Source organism: Haliotis cracherodii, unplaced genomic scaffold (genome assembly GCF_022045235.1).
Source record: "Haliotis cracherodii isolate W230 unplaced genomic scaffold, xgHalCrac1.p SCAF_6, whole genome shotgun sequence".
NCBI lineage: Eukaryota > Metazoa > Mollusca > Gastropoda > Lepetellida > Haliotidae > Haliotis > Haliotis cracherodii.
The window spans coordinates 39,003,843-39,020,439 of NW_027266319.1; the positions used below are offsets into that span (position 1 = coordinate 39,003,843).

The following is a 16,597-nucleotide window of genomic DNA, read 5'->3' on the forward strand; positions in this document are numbered from 1 at the left end:
TACTGTATTTACACTTCATAGGGTTATGTGTAACCAACTCAAAACACTGATCATCTGTCTTATTCACTGTATTTACACTTCATAGGGTTATGTATGACCAACTCAGAACACTAACCATCTGTTTTATTCACTGTATTTACACTTCATAGGGTTATGTATGACCAACTCAAAACACTAACCGTCAGTCTTATTCACTGTATTTACACTTCATAGGGTTATGTGTAACCAAATCAAAACACTAATCATCAGTCTTATTCACTGTATTTACACTTCATAGGGTTATGTATGACCAACTCAGAACACTAACCATCTGTTTTATTCACACTTCATAGGGTTATGTGTAACCAACTCAAAACACTAATCATCAGTCTTATTCACTGTATTTACACTTCATAGGGTTATGTATGACCAACTCAAAACACTTACCGTCTATTTTATTCACTGTATTTACACTTCATAGGGTTATGTGTAACCAACTCAAGACGCTAACCATCTGTTTTATTCACTGTATTTACACTTCATAGGGTTATGTATGACCAACTTAAAACACTAATCATCAGTCTCATTCAAGGTATTTAGGGTTGAGACAGTAAGCAAAATACAAAACAAGACCACTAGGTATCTATGTTACTGTATTAACACTTGATCCAGTTAATGCATGACCATATCAAAACATGAAACATTGATCTCATTCACTGTATTTCCACTTCATAGGGTTATGTATGACCAACCTAGAACACTAACCATCTGTTCTATTCACTGTATTTACACTTCATAGGATTATGTATGACCAATTCAAAACACTAATCCTCTGTTTTATTCACTGTATTTACACTTCATAGGGTTATGTATGACCAACTCAGAACACTAACCACCTGTTTTATTCACACTTCATAGGGTTATGTGTAACTAACTCAAAACACTAATCATCAGTCTTATTCACTGTATTTACACTTCATAGGGTTATGTATGACCAACTCAAAACACTGATCATCAGTCTTATTCACTGTATTTACACTTCATAGGGTTATGTGTAACCAACTCAAAACACCAATCTTCAGTCTTATTCACTGTATTTACACTTCATAGGGTTATGTGTAACAAACTCAGAACACTAACCATCTGTTTTATTCACTGTATTTACACTTCATAGGGTTATGTATGACCAACTCAAAACACTAACCATCTGTTTTATTCACTGTATTTACACTTCATAGGGTTATGTATGACCAACTCAGAACACTAACCATCTGTTTTATTCACACTTCATAGGGTTATGTGTAACCAACTCAAAACACTAATCATCAGTCTTATTCACTGTATTTACACTTCATAGGGTTATGTATGACCAACTCAAGACGCTAACCATCTGTTTTATTCACTGTATTTACACTTCTTAGGGTTATGTATGACCAACTCAAAACACTTACCGTCTATTTTATTCACTGTATTTACACTTCATAGGGTTTTGTGTAACCAACTCAAGACACTAACCATCTGTTTTATTCACTGTATTTACACTTCATAGGGTTATGTATGACCAACTCAGAACACTAACCATCTGTTTTATTCACTGTATTTACACTTCATAGGGTTATGTATGACCAATTCAGAACACTTACCATCTGTTTTATTCACTGTATTTACACTTCATAGGGTTATGTATGACCAACTCAAAACACTAACCATCTGTTTTATTCACTGTATTTACACTTCATAGGGTTATGTGTAACCAACTCAAGACGCTAACCATCTGTTTCATTCACTGTATTTACACTTCATAGGGTTATGTATGACCAACTTAAAACACTTACCGTCTATTTCATTCACTGTATTTACACTTCATAGGGTTATGTGTAACCAACTCAAGACGCTAACCATCTGTTTTATTCACTGTATTTACACTTCATAGGGTTATGTATGACCAACTCAAAACACTAATCATCAGTCTTATTCACTGTATTTACACTTCATAGGGTTATGTATGACCAATTCAGAACACTTACCATCTGTTTTATTCACTGTATTTACACTTCATAGGGTTATGTATGACCAACTCAAAACACTAACCATCTGTTTTATTCACTGTATTTACACTTCATAGGGTTATGTGTAACCAACTCAAGACGCTAACCATCTGTTTCATTCACTGTATTTACACTTCATAGGGTTATGTATGACCAACTCAGAACACTAACCATCTGTTATATTCACTGTATTTACACTTCATAGGGTTATGTATGACCAACTTAAAACACTTACCGTCTATTTCATTCACACTTCATAGGGTTATGTGTAACAAACTCAAAACACTAATCATCAGTTTTATTCACTGTATTTACACTTCATAGGGTTATGTGTGACCAACTCAAGACGCTAACCATCTGTTTTATTCACTGTATTTACACTTCTTAGGGTTATGTATGACCAACTCAAAACACTTACCGTCTATTTTATTCACTGTATTTACACTTCATAGGCTTATGTGTAACCAACTCAAGACGCTAACCATCTGTTTTATTGACTGTATTTACACTTCATAGGCTTATGTATGACCAACTCAAAACACTAATCATCAGTCTTATTCACTGTATTTACACTTCATAGGGTTATGTATGACCAACTCAGAACACTAATCATCTGTTTTATTCACTGTATTTACACTTCATAGGGTTATGTATTACCAACTCAAAACACTAACCATCTGTTTTATTCACTGTATTCACACTTCATAGGGTTATGTATGACCAACTCAAAACACTAATCATCTGTTTTATTCACTGTATTCACACTTCATAGGGTTATGTATGACCAACTCAAAACACTAATCATCAGTCTTATTCACTGTATTCACACTTCATAGGGTTATGTGTAACCAACTCAAAACACTAATCATCAGTCTTATTCACTGTTTTTACACTTCATAGGGTTATGTATGAACAACTCAGAACACTAACCATCTGTTTTATTCACACTTCATAGGGTTATGTGTAACCAACTTAAAACACTAATCATCAGTCTTATTCACTGTATTTACACTTCATAGGGTTATGTATGACCAACTCAGAACACTAACCATCTGTTTTTTTCACACTTCATAGGGTTATGTGTAACCAACTCAAAACACTAATCGTCAGTCTTATTCACTGTATTTACACTTCATAGGGTTATGTATGACCAACTCAAAACACTTACCGTCTATTTTATTCACTGTATTTACACTTCATAGGGTTATGTGTAACCAACTCAAGACGCTAACCATCTGTTTTATTCACTGTATTTACACTTCATAGGGTTATGTATGACCAACTTAAAACACTAATCATCAGTCTCATTCAAGGTATTTAGGGTTGAGACAGTAAGCAAAAGACAAAACAAGACCACTAGGTATCTATGTTACTGTATTAACACTTGATCCAGTTAATGCATGACCATATCAAAACATGAAACATTGATCTCATTCACTGTTTTTACACTTCATAGGGTTATGTATGACCAACCTAGAACACTAACCATCTGTTCTATTCACTGTATTTACACTTCATAGGGTTATGTATGACAAACTCAGAACACTAACCATCTGTTTTATTTACTGTATTTACACTTCATAAGGTTATGTATGACCAACTCAAAAGACTAATCGTCTGTTTTATTCACTGTATTTACACTTCATAGGCTTATGTATGACCAACTCAAAACACTAATCGTCTGTTTTATTCACTGTATTTACACTTCATAGGGTTATGTATGACCAACTCAGAACACTAACCGTCTGTTTTATTTACTGTATTTACACTTCATAAGGTTATGTATGACCAACTCAAAAGACTAATCGTCTGTTTTATTCACTGTATTTACACTTCATAGGCTTATGTATGACCAACTCAAAACACTAATCGTCTGTTTTATTCACTGTATTTACACTTCATAGGGTTATGTATGACCAACTCAGAACACTAACCGTCTGTTTTATTTACTGTATTTACACTTCATAAGGTTATGTATGACCAACTCAAAAGACTAATCGTCTGTTTTATTCACTGTATTTACACTTCATAGGCTTATGTATGACCAACTCAAAACACTAATCGTCTGTTTTATTCACTGTATTTACACTTCATAGGGTTATGTATGACCAACTCAGAACACTAACCGTCTGTTTAATGCACTGTATTTACACTTCATGGGGTTATGTATGACCAACTTAAAACACTAATCATCTGTTTTATTCAAGGTATTTAGGGTTGAGACAGTGAGCAAAAGACAAAACAAGACCACTAGGTATCTATGTTACTGTATTAACACTTGATCCAGATAATGCATGACCATATCAAAACATAAAACATTGATCTCATTCACTGTATTTACACTTCATAGGGTTATGTATGACCAACCTAGAACACTAACCATCTGTTCTATTCACTGTATTTACACTTCATAGGGTTATGTATGACAAACTCAGAACACTAACCATCTGTTATATTCACTGTATTTACACTTCATAGGGTTATGTATGACCAACTCAAAAAACTAACCATTTGTTTAATTCACTGTATTTACACTTCATAGGGTTATGTATGACCAACTCAGAACACTAACCGTCTGTTTTATTCACTGTATTTACACTTCATAGGGTTATGTATGGCCAACTTAAAACACTAATCATCAGTCTCATTCAAGGTATTTAGGGTTGAGACAGTAAGCAAAAGACAAAACAAGACCACTAGGTATCTCTGTTACTGTATTAACACTTGATCCAGTTAATGCATGACCATATCAAAACATGAAACATTGATCTCATTCACTGTTTTTACACTTCATAGGGTTATGTATGACAAACTCAGAACACTAACTGTCTGTTCTATTCACTGTATTTACACTTCATAGGGTTATGTATAACGAACTCAGAACACTAATCATCTGTCTCATTCAAGGTATTTAGGGTTGAGACGGTGAGCAAAGGATAAAACAAGATCCCAAAGTATCCATTTGACTATATATATTTGATAGGAATATGTATAACCAACTCAAAACAAAACTTCTGGCTCATTCACTGTATTTACACTTGACAGGGTTCACGTGGGACACACAAGACTATTGATTATCAATTTAACCAAATGTACACTTTGTTGAGTTAACATAGAGCAACATAAGGTTTAATGAGAGTTTATTGGTTTTTTTTGTTTAACAATATTATCAACTGTTTAACTGTTATGAAGTGTTAAATAACTGGTGAGGACAACATCCATTGTCAATGGTATCTCTAATATGTACTAAAGGTAACTCATGAATTAGTTCATATTTGTATACTAGCTTCTTGGCCATTTTGAATATAATCAAACATGCAAAGAACAATAAATATACTCTTGAAAAAAATTGACAAAAAACATTCAAAACATATTTCAACATTTGATCAGACTGCTGACAAAATGATGGTCTATACTTCTTAACTGTCCAGGTTCCTGAAGATCTTGAAATGAGTTTGTCAATCTGTTGATGAAAAAGGAAATTACATTTTATTCAATTACGTTTCCATTGATCATAATATCACATACCTGTATTACACATTTCTCAAAATGTAGGATTCTGGTCTAAATTAGGAAATAAAAATAGGCCAAGGTGAAGAATGTTTGATTTAGTGCCATAAAAGTTAGAGGTAACATAGCTCTAGATAGTACCTTTACAGCATTTTGAACCATGAAAATCCACAAGGCTCTGTACCTCACCTCAATTATGATGAAATATTTCAATGTTGCTTCATCCTCATTATGGTGATAAAGGTCAATATTTATCAAGTTAGCAAAATTTATGAAATAGATAAATGAAAAACCTTATGTTTCAAGCACTGTCTATAGCACCAGGTTTGGAGTTGAGTGCTAATCATGATTCCTTGAATCTTGATTTTTTTTAGCAATAACCATTCACACAAAATGTCAGCTTGCTACACCTTGTGGTTCTTGAGAATATTGGACATTTTAGTATAAATTGTATCTTATCTCACATTTCGCATTACTTCTTCTTCAATCCTATGTGGAAACATGTTTCAAGCTTCTAAAATAAACAGATTCACCCGAACACACCTCCATGGTTCCGACTAGCAGCTGGATCAATTGCCTGCTCCCGTGCACGGCAAGCTTGCTTCAGCCAACCATGTGTATACCTCATGGCTTCGATGTACCAGTTCCCTATGCATTGATGACCTATGATCCTTAGGTTTCAGAGGAGGATGGCAAAGTGGAGAGTAACCGTAGCCAGTGGTAGAGCGGTAGTCGGGAAAGCTTGGTGGATACAGGTATCACGGTCGTATCATTGTCTACGATCCGAGTCGGTATCTAATCCCTGTCTACAATATGTGTAGGCATCGAATCTCTGATAACTCCCATAGTTGTAAACACCAACATTGGAGAACCAAACCCATCAAAAGAAGAGCTTCCCGAGGGTGAGAGAGCCGAGGAGTGGTCATACGAAGTGGACAAGGATTGTGATGAGCTATGACGATCGTCCTGAGATGTTCGTCCTTCAGGAGAGCGCTGAGCATAGGAACAGTGCGAATGTTCGTTATCAGGCGATCGTACAGTGTGAGAGCGAGAGCTGTGGCCCAATCTTGAATGGCGATCCTGGAAACGCCTATCTTTGTTATCAGAATCAAATTGATCCTGAGCATGATGATCAGGAGTGTCCCGGAGAGGAGAACTATCGTCCTTCTCGCAATCGCCTGTAGGAGGGGAACATGAAGATTCCAAGTGTGGTGTCGGGAACGGGAGCGCAATCGGTTGCTGCAAGAGGAGTGTGAGCAAGAGCGGGATCGGTAAATAGGAAATGTCATCTGTGAGGATGCTGTCAGAGATAGTATCATCAGTGATGGATGCAACTGATTTGGCTATAGACCCGGTCTGGGATTTCAAAGTTAAATCCTTGGCCTTAGAACACCGGTCTGATAATCTACAACGACATCGCTGAAGATAGAAGCATGGGACTCGTGAGTTCCCATGAAAATCACAACACAAGGAATGAGGGTCCAATGTTGAATATGTGCGCTTACATACTTTGCATGCTGGCCATTGTCTGCCCTTTTCGCCCATGTATGTAGGCTGTGTATTTATTCACACAACAGTTCAAACAAACTTCTCCTAGATGTCAAAACACGTCAAACACACAATGGCCATGAGACCCAAATGATTTGGCAGAGTTATATCCATGCATGGTAGCATGTAATTGACCTAGCTGCTGGACGTAAACATGGAGACGCTGGAGTGTTTTCAGCTGAATGTCTTTATTTCAGAAATTGGAAACATGGTTCAAACACGTTTCAACAAATAATTGAAGAAGAAGAAGAAACGCAAAGTGTGAGAAATGATCAGTTTAAAAATTTAGATCTTTTTCAAAATATTTGTAAAATTTGATTTTCAAGAATGTAAAACAACATAGTTTTTATATTGGATGGTAAAAGTACAAAGGTCTTTCCACTGCAAAGGACAGTGTTTGGTAATACGGAGGTTTCACGGTCATGTACCATTTAAGTAGTCTCACACAAAGAAAGACACCTCTTTGACAGGCTGTAGGTGCCTTGCCTTTATGCTTCAATGGCCATTTTGCAGTGGCCATTTTGTCATCCATGAAAAACTTTGACCTACTCAAATTTTTTTCTGCAATTTTCTCCTTTACCACAATGTGCAAGATGTCAAAGTTTTGCTGGAGCATCCTACTGACAACCTCTACAAATGTTGCTCATTTGATTCTGTTTGAAGTCCAAGTTGCAACTAATTCAGACGGCATATGCTATCTTAATTATAATTTTGTGACCTGTAAGAACCTATTGATTGCCTCCCATCAATAAAAACTCTTCGGCGACTAAATTTAAACTTCATTATGAGATAGTCCAGAAATTGACAAACCCTGGAACAAGTGGAAAACATTTTAGATGGATAAATTTGTTTTCATTACATGATGAAGGTCCTTAACTGCAAAATTAAATTAAAATGTTTTGCAACAGAATACTGTTTTATTACCGCAAATCTGCATTATATAAACTATAATTGTACTTCTAGGTAATTATCTTAAATGCCTATCATCAATAACTGAGAAAGGAAGTACTGTTCTGTTATCTTTCAATCAAACTTTATTCATGGTACTGATGAGGCCAAAGGCCCGTAGTGCATTGTCTGGGGCGTGTTACAAATTCATACATTTTCTTTGTTTCATAGCATGAAAAATGAACATTGATGAATTTCTCATAGTTTCTGTGCAATCACAAGTCATTAATTTACAAAATTTGTTACAGTTTGGGTTGTGGTAGAAATAGTTATTTAGATATTTGCTCTTAAATCATTATACACTGGACATACACATAAAAAGTGATATTCATCTTCAATGCAATCAGTTTTACTAATCCTACAAAGTCTATGATCTCTTGCAATACATTGTACCTTCATATCTGCCTGTTTCAATAAATAGATCATCTATTATCTTTCAGAGTGATGTGATCATGAAATCAGCTGTTTCAATCAAAGGTGATTATTGTGATTTGATACCTGTAAAAATGACCAACCAGAATCCCAAATTCATCGTATAATTCCTATTTTATAACTTCCCTTTCACATTTCTAATGCAAGACAACTTTAAAACAGAAAATCCTCAGCCTCCAGTTACCTTAATGTGAAAGCTGTACAGACTTCCAAGTTGAATATCACTTCTGTTTTAGAAGTATACATGTAATGTTTAAAACAGAAAGTACCCTGTCTTTAACAACAATATGAAAAAAGTTATATGAATTGTGGTTAAATAAGTACTTTAAATGTTTGGGGAAAAAACATGTCTAATATGAGACAACCTGAAAGTCCCTTGTAATGCCACAGCCTCAGGATGACAAGTACTAAATTTCATCCTACAACATGTGAACAAAATACCTTTAACAAAGTTCATACTGCACAAGGTGACCATCTCATCCCACCACTTTTCTTTTTTTTTCGGAGACAATTTTTAACTTTGTGTTTTCTTAATCAAAGATGGATACCTGGTGGATATATTGGAATTCCAATTATAATTCCTTGAACAAATTTGAACCCTTGATAATAACAAAAAAATCCCATAAAAGTTCAAAATTGTAAAAACCTACACCGACGATGGAATATGACGGTAAACTCATGACAAAAGCTGACATGACCGCTCAGACCAGATGAGCTAAACAAAAAAGGCAAACTATAGCTAAATTGGTCCAGTATAAAGATCTCACCTCAATCATGATCCAGTAACTCTTTCACCAGGTCTAGAATTTTCTGTGCAACTTGACATGCCTGCCTTGCATTATCATCCGTGTACACATCAGCAGGAATACTTGGAAAGGAAAGTCTATCTGGGTAGCGCATTCTGTTGAAGTCACCGATTAAACATTGCAGCAGGGATGCCAACTCTGATAATTGGGGATTGTTCAATCCTCGTGATGTGATCGTTATGTCATGGTTTCGCAGGCTGTCTGCCACATTCGCATTTCGGTTGAACCAGACAGATTTAATAGCTTTCTCAGCAGCCTTAAAAATAAAAACAAAACATGGAAAACAAAGAATTTGTTTGTTTGTTGTTTAACACCGCACTCAGCAATATTCCAGCTAAAATTCCAGGTCTGTAAATAATCGAGTCTGGACCAGACAATCCAGTGATTGGCATCATGAGCATAGATCCACGCAATTGGAATCGATAACATGTATCAACCAACTCAGTGAGCCTGACCACCCAATCCCACCCAAGGATTTAAACAATTCAAAACCAAGGTAACAGTAGATACAATGATCTAAAGATCAATATCTCACTATTGGCAGTTTTAACTCAGTTTCTGTAGTGTACTGAATATGTTGAGAATTTCCATTTTGTTTAACAGTGTTACTGCTTTAGTGACTGGGTATAGAACAGTGGGAGATGACATTTTTGTTTTTTCTTAGATGTGATATCTATCTAGATCTAGTTAAGTTGGTCTTCCAAAAATGGTCCCCTATCCAATTACTATTCTTACAAAGTCCCCACTGGGACCACCAAATACCCACTACTATCGAGAGGAATACAGAAACATGTAGAACATGGGTGTCATGAAAAAATGGCACAATGAAAGAGGTGGGGGCGACAAACTGACAGTTCATTTTTTTTAAATTTGTAAATTTTACAATAAATTGTATATTTATATACCTATTCAATCTCACACTATACATTTTATCTTTCTTCTTCCATCGTGGTATTGAAACGCTCCTGGGCGGTCAGGTAGCCTAGTGGTTAAAGTGTTCGCCCGTCATGCCGAACACCCGGGTTCGATTCCTGACATGGGTACAATGTGTGAAGCCCATTTCTGGCGTCCCCTGCCGTGATATTGCTGGAATATTGCTAAAAGCGACGTAAAACCATAATCACTCACTCACTTGAAAGGCTCAGAGACAGAGGTAAGCATTTAGAAGATGAGAACACCTTAATACAACTGGCCAGACCCTATAGTGACGTCTATGAAGAAGTCTCTTCAGACAAGCATGTTTTCCCTCCACTGGGAATTCAAGTCTCGGAACCCTATCTATAAGAAACAATAAACAAGCCACATGTACTTGATTATATATTTCTGTAAGTATATGATAGGGAATGCGATCCGTTTGGATCTTCATCTACACCTATACCAGTGGTCTAAACTGATGAAGGCCTTGTACATCTAAAACCGACATGTCCCTAAGGTCAAACACTGTGCCTGACTTCTAGAAGCAATCTTCCATTATCGACGATAACATACAGTTGCTATGTAAGAGCCACGGTCGACGCCACTGCCTTCGTCTCATGCTGATTGGAAACCACTGGGACAGTTACCCCGGGAAAGTGTAGGCATGTAAGATGGCCGAGCATAGGCAAAAGAATGCCATGGTCCGGGATACTTTGTCTCAGCAGTGGTCAACAAGGAGATAAACAAACTCTTGCGTAAGCAACGTATGCTATCTGAAGCTTTAAGGTAGATCTGTAAGGTTCTCATTGGACACAAGTGAGAAATCTTCGAGATCGTCAGGGCCTTATAAGGCAGAGAACAAAGGAGTAGTGAATAACCAGTCTGGCTGTCCAGGGAGTTGGTTCTTGGCAGTAAAGACAGAAGACTCTACCATGCTGCTGTCTCTCAAAATGAACCCAGTGGATGGATCTCACTGATTCGTGCTGCTGTAGTTGGGGCCTACAGGAAGACTGTCTTGATATGGATATGCTCAAAGTCTTTACCAGCCTGGGGTTTGTAAGCTTCAGATGATATACGATGTAATGTGATGTTCAGATCCCAAGCTGGTGGTCCGAATTGAGACGAATTGTCTGCTAATTTATAAGATTGAATCAGGCTTGTACCTCTGTAACCATGGATATCTGCGAGTTGATTTCGGCCAAATAAATAGCAAGTGTAAATCCCTTCAGGTAGGCAAGTGCTGAAGGTGTTCAGCTATTCAGATGCGGTGGTTGACGATTGAATGTCTCGTGACTTGTAACAACCAATGAATGTCTGCCACTTCTGGTGATGGATATAGCTAGCTTGAGTGTGTCTGAAGTAGTAAGTCTGACAATGAAGTCATTGCTCTGCGGTGTTTATGAGAATGGTGAACCAACCTTTTGCTTGCCAAAAAAACCCACGAAGATCCAGAATAGAATAGGTCTCCTGAGCAACCCATGCTTGTTGTAAGAAGTGACTACGCTAGTCGTAACAGGCAACCAACGGGATCTGCTGGTCAGACTAGCTGTGTTGGTTGACGAATATAATCGTTTCCGAATTGCGTGGATTGATGCTCATGATATCTATCTCTGGATCTGGTCTAGACTCAATTATTTACAGACCTCCGTCACACAGTCTAATTATTGCTAAGTGCAGCAGTAAACAACAAATAAAACAAACACAAGTAAGCATCCAGTCCTAAATTCCAAAGAGATAGCTAGCAGATCGTAATCCCATACCCAGGGGTCTGGGATGGGGGGAGATGAACCTTGTATCTGCTTGCAAAACAGACTTACTTCTGGCTTCCAGTAGAGCTGGCAGAACCACTGAAATATCTCTTGAATAAGCAGGCTCTCATTCAGTGACAGTTGATCTGATTGTGATATTGGGTCCCAGTTTGAAGCCGGGATGTGCCTGGGTTGAACATGAATAGAAAGACTGTTGGAAGAACGGGATCAGCATTCATATTAGCGATGGGAATTTTGTCAATCCCATCTTGTTGATGTATATGTACCATACTCACAACTGATCTGCTGTTCAAATGAACCATCAGTCAGGATGCTCGTAGGACTTGACCTCCAAGTTTGAGATTCTGTTGTCTGCGAGCAACATCCTGCCATATGTAGATCAAATAAGTGCACTCTCCAACCAATAGGAGAGTCACTGACAAACAGGCGATGCATTGGTGGGGTTAATTATATAATCCCCTGGCCAAATGACCATACGTACCAGGGTGATTGAGACCATGCGGAAGTGCGGAAGTGTTTCAAGAACCTGTCAAAATTAAGTGAGTATGCTTTACGCTGCATTTAGCAATATTTCAACGAAATCACATTGGGGGGACACCAGAAATCGGCTTCACACATTGTACCCATGTGCGGAGTGAAAACTTTAACCACTATGTTACCCCCTCCACCCAACTGTACATTGAAGGAACATGGAGATTATTGAGGGCGAACGACAAATGAATGTGTCCAGATCCACCAACTCACCATCATTAGATGTACTACTCGATATCGTCAGGTGCCTGTGGCGGCTACAGCAGTATGTATAATTATCATGCAAACCAACCTGTAAAGAGCACCAAACAGCTCGCATTAGGTCAGTCTGTTCTTATTCCAGAATAATCCGGTTTCTTTACAAATCAGAGAAGTCTTAACATCTGATATGTAAATCTCCCTTGTACAGGAACATGGAAAAATACGTTCTTGCTCAAAACATGGTCAAAGCTCCATACACAAAAACCCATCACGTGACAATTCAGTGCGAACTGTATGTCAGACAGACCAAAGAGGTGTCCCGGGTTCCAAAGAATAATGGTGTAAAGGCAGTGTACATGCAACCAGGTCCCTGTAGGATGAGGGATCAGACCGGTGCATTAGTAAGGTGATCGTCGTGAAATTTGATGCATTTAAAAAAGTCTTGAAAATGTTGAAAATCAGAGAAACTCTATAACTGGTGCAGTTATAACATTACCCGGGGTTTGGATCCGTTTGTGAAAATAATGGTTGTAAACGAAAATCCCAGGACAGGGGTAGCACATGACGACCCTGTCGACCCTCTCATGATTGAGTGGTGCTATGTTGTGCGATCTTGACTGTCAAAATGTCTCCAAACCCATTAATGAATGAGGGTGATGAATGATGACGATCCCAATCCTGACTGCTGTATTGTCGCCTGACTTAGAGCACGCCTGTCATAACGATCCCGTAATGGGGAAACCCAATCCTGATGTTGATCCTGTGGCAGACGGGTGGGAAGCCTGAGACAATGAGACAATGAAACAATGTTCCATATCTTTAAGGCATAGAAATATAACAGAGATCGTTAGTTTCTTATTGATATGTACTAGTGGAAAGACTGAAGTCCGCAAACGAGAAGTAGACACACTGTTTTTGACCCTCTTATTAGTGCATTGGTCACGACAATCACAACACAACGAGTGAGCTTCAGACGCCGAAAAAGTGTGTTTAGAATTCTCACAAGTTACTTATTCATAACCTCTGTAGTTTTGTTTATTGAGACAGACTAAAAGAATAAAAAAAAGATCTATAATTCTCTAGAATTAAAACATGTCCACACAACAAGGCAATTACAAAGAGAGTGAGTGTGGGTACGTCATGTGATCAGGTTGCATGGGATTCAGGCAGTGTTCATCAACCCAATGTTTATGGTGGTGACCATGGTGATGACTGGGATGTGTAGGGATGACTGGGAAGCTGGAACTTGTTTTAAGAGTGCTTCCACACCAGGATCGAAGAAGAAGGATAAGATGCGAGTGTGAGATAGGATAAGTTTAAAAATCAATAAAATAAGGGAGATAATCTGAAAAACAGAAAGAACAGCAGTGCAGCATGTAGTTTTAGAACTTGGCCCATTTATATGAGTATTTTGAAAACTATTAAGCAGACGTGTAAGTCTGTGGTGATGTTATTTAAAGAAGTGTCTACTGTTGATTCTGTCAACAAATAAAGATTGAAAGTAATATACCATCAGACATTGATGTCATGAGACCAGCATGCTAGAGAGGTAGAGAGTAGTTATATATTGATCATGTTTTATTAATTAGCTGTTTTACTTACTATGTTGTCAATAATGTTATTTTGTATATTTCAGATACTGCAGTAACTAACAATAATTATTTGTATTTATTTCAGATGCATAACGCACTTACCTTAATTGATGTATCTACAACAATTGTGTTTCTCATTTTAGGCTGCATAAGATATTTAAGTCGTTGTAAGTTAAGCATCATCATTAAAGCTCTACTCTTTTGTTTGGTTTTAATTATTGGGTCTGTCATCTGCATTATGGGGCAGACAAGTAATTTTTGGTGGTCAATCAGGTGTTTTCTTGATTGGCTAGTTTTAAATCTCAGTGTACTACACTTAAAACCCTTTGTTTTGACCCCAGCACTTTTCACTTACACTTCACTCTGCAATGGACAGAGAAAGAGACATAATTCAAAGGTTATATCGGGGATTCAGTCATTGTAATCACCCACATACATTCCAGTAAACTAATAAACTGACCTTACACCCTAGCCTGTGTCATCATGTTTATGCACAATGAAAATATACACTTATATGCATTATTAGCAATTCATAGAATTACCCTGATATGGTTATCACTGAATTCACACCAGAAGTCTTACATTTGAACTAAATACTTTATGTCTAATTCAAACAATACCAAATAGTTGGATTTGTTTTGATAAAAATGAAATTGACACATTTTCATCAAAATGAAATATTGCAACATTCCAAGATCAATAACTTTAATGTATCTGTGATCAGTCATATTTTATGTTATTTATTTCTTGGTTTTTTTATTCGTTTGGGGGATTTCACACATTTTTTATTCCTTTCTCGAACACCAGTTGTCATCACTGATTTTCAGTGACACATATATATAATTTTCACCGCTATTCAGCATTTTACTTGCAATGGAATCTGTTCTGACAGATAATCGAGACTGGTTATTGTTTGCCGTTGAGATTTTAAATATTTACATTGTATATTGTACATCAATAATTTATTAAATGAAACATCTGAACATGATGTTTTAACATTCACAAAAACAAGGTACCTGTCCGCCACATATATGAAATCACTACCATTAAAGACCTGACATAACATTAACTGCCTTTGCCTTTTGTAAAAAGGCATGGCATGATTGTCTGCAGATACTCTGACATCTATTCTTCCCTTATCAGTGAAAACCAAATAATAGCAGTGAAATTAGCCCTTCTCTTAACTACACTACACTACACATCCGACATGCATTTTGTGATGGAGGCGATGAGGAACCCTGTGGTTACAGCAATGGCTTGACATACCAAAGGCCCAGGTTCAATTCCAACATAGGTACAGTGAATGAATACTTGGTGCCCCATCCAACATAGGTACAGTGAATAAATACTTGGTGCCCCATCTGTTATATGGTGGACTAATGCAAAAACTGGTTTAAGAAACTCACTCATCTTTTATGCCAGTAAGGTAACATCTATTGAAAACACAGTTTTCAGTCCGACCTCTCCATTTGAACAATTACCAAGTTCAGTGCATATTGTCTGGTATACTTGGTTTAATTACCCCTGCATGGTACCCACTCAAGTATGTGATTGTTGTTACTGTTAATCCTCCATCCACTATATATATTCTGTACAATGTCCCTCACTCAGTCTTGCTTGACAACAGTATAAGGATCTATACCGAAACGTCGCTTTTTACAGTATTAAAGAAGTTGTTATCCATAAAATTGTGTCTACCTTGTCATCCATCAACTTCTAGGTAATGCCTACCAAACAATGCTGATTTACCTGATGTCAGGATGGTGTGTAAAACACTTTGGTTCCTACAAACTAGACCCATTTGTTTATGGAGGCTAAAAAACACATTAATCCATCATTTATATCAATGTAACCAGGTCCCAGTCATTGGCTAAAGAATTATCAGCTCGATAGATCATGCCATCATAAAATAAATAATTACAGCAATTTTGCATGTGATCTTTCATGTTACAGTAGAAATTAACATTGTGAGAACTTGCTTTTTATGGCCATAAGCCATAAGACAAATCATATTATGTTGTTGGAAGTTTAATACATTTAACATACACATGTTTAGTATATTTCTAAATGTAATAGAGAAATAACACAATTCCTGACATGAAATTGATATTATTCGAGATCAGATGAGAGATGAAATTTAATAAAATGGTATATTTTTCATTCTCTTTATAATTATATTGTTAAAATACATAATGAATAGAATATTCGGCTTTCTTTATCACATCACCTTTTCATCTTGTGTCCAAAAATGTTTAATCAATATTTAAGCATCCTCTATATGTATTGTGTATATAGATAACACAGTCTTGCAAAGAGTT

At 36.9% G+C, this 16,597-nt stretch overlaps 1 protein-coding gene across 1 annotated transcript in view; it reads right to left on the reverse strand.

The window, feature by feature from the left end:
• Positions 1-1,224: 1,224 nt before the first annotated feature.
• LOC139444671 (sacsin-like) overlaps positions 1,225-16,597 on the reverse strand; it is a 48,604-nt gene continuing 33,231 nt past the window's right edge. The window contains 2 exon segments of the mRNA XM_071225602.1: positions 1,225-5,490; positions 9,233-9,527. Coding sequence (XP_071081703.1) covers positions 9,234-9,527 — 294 coding nt within the window. The 3' untranslated portion in view covers positions 1,225-5,490; position 9,233.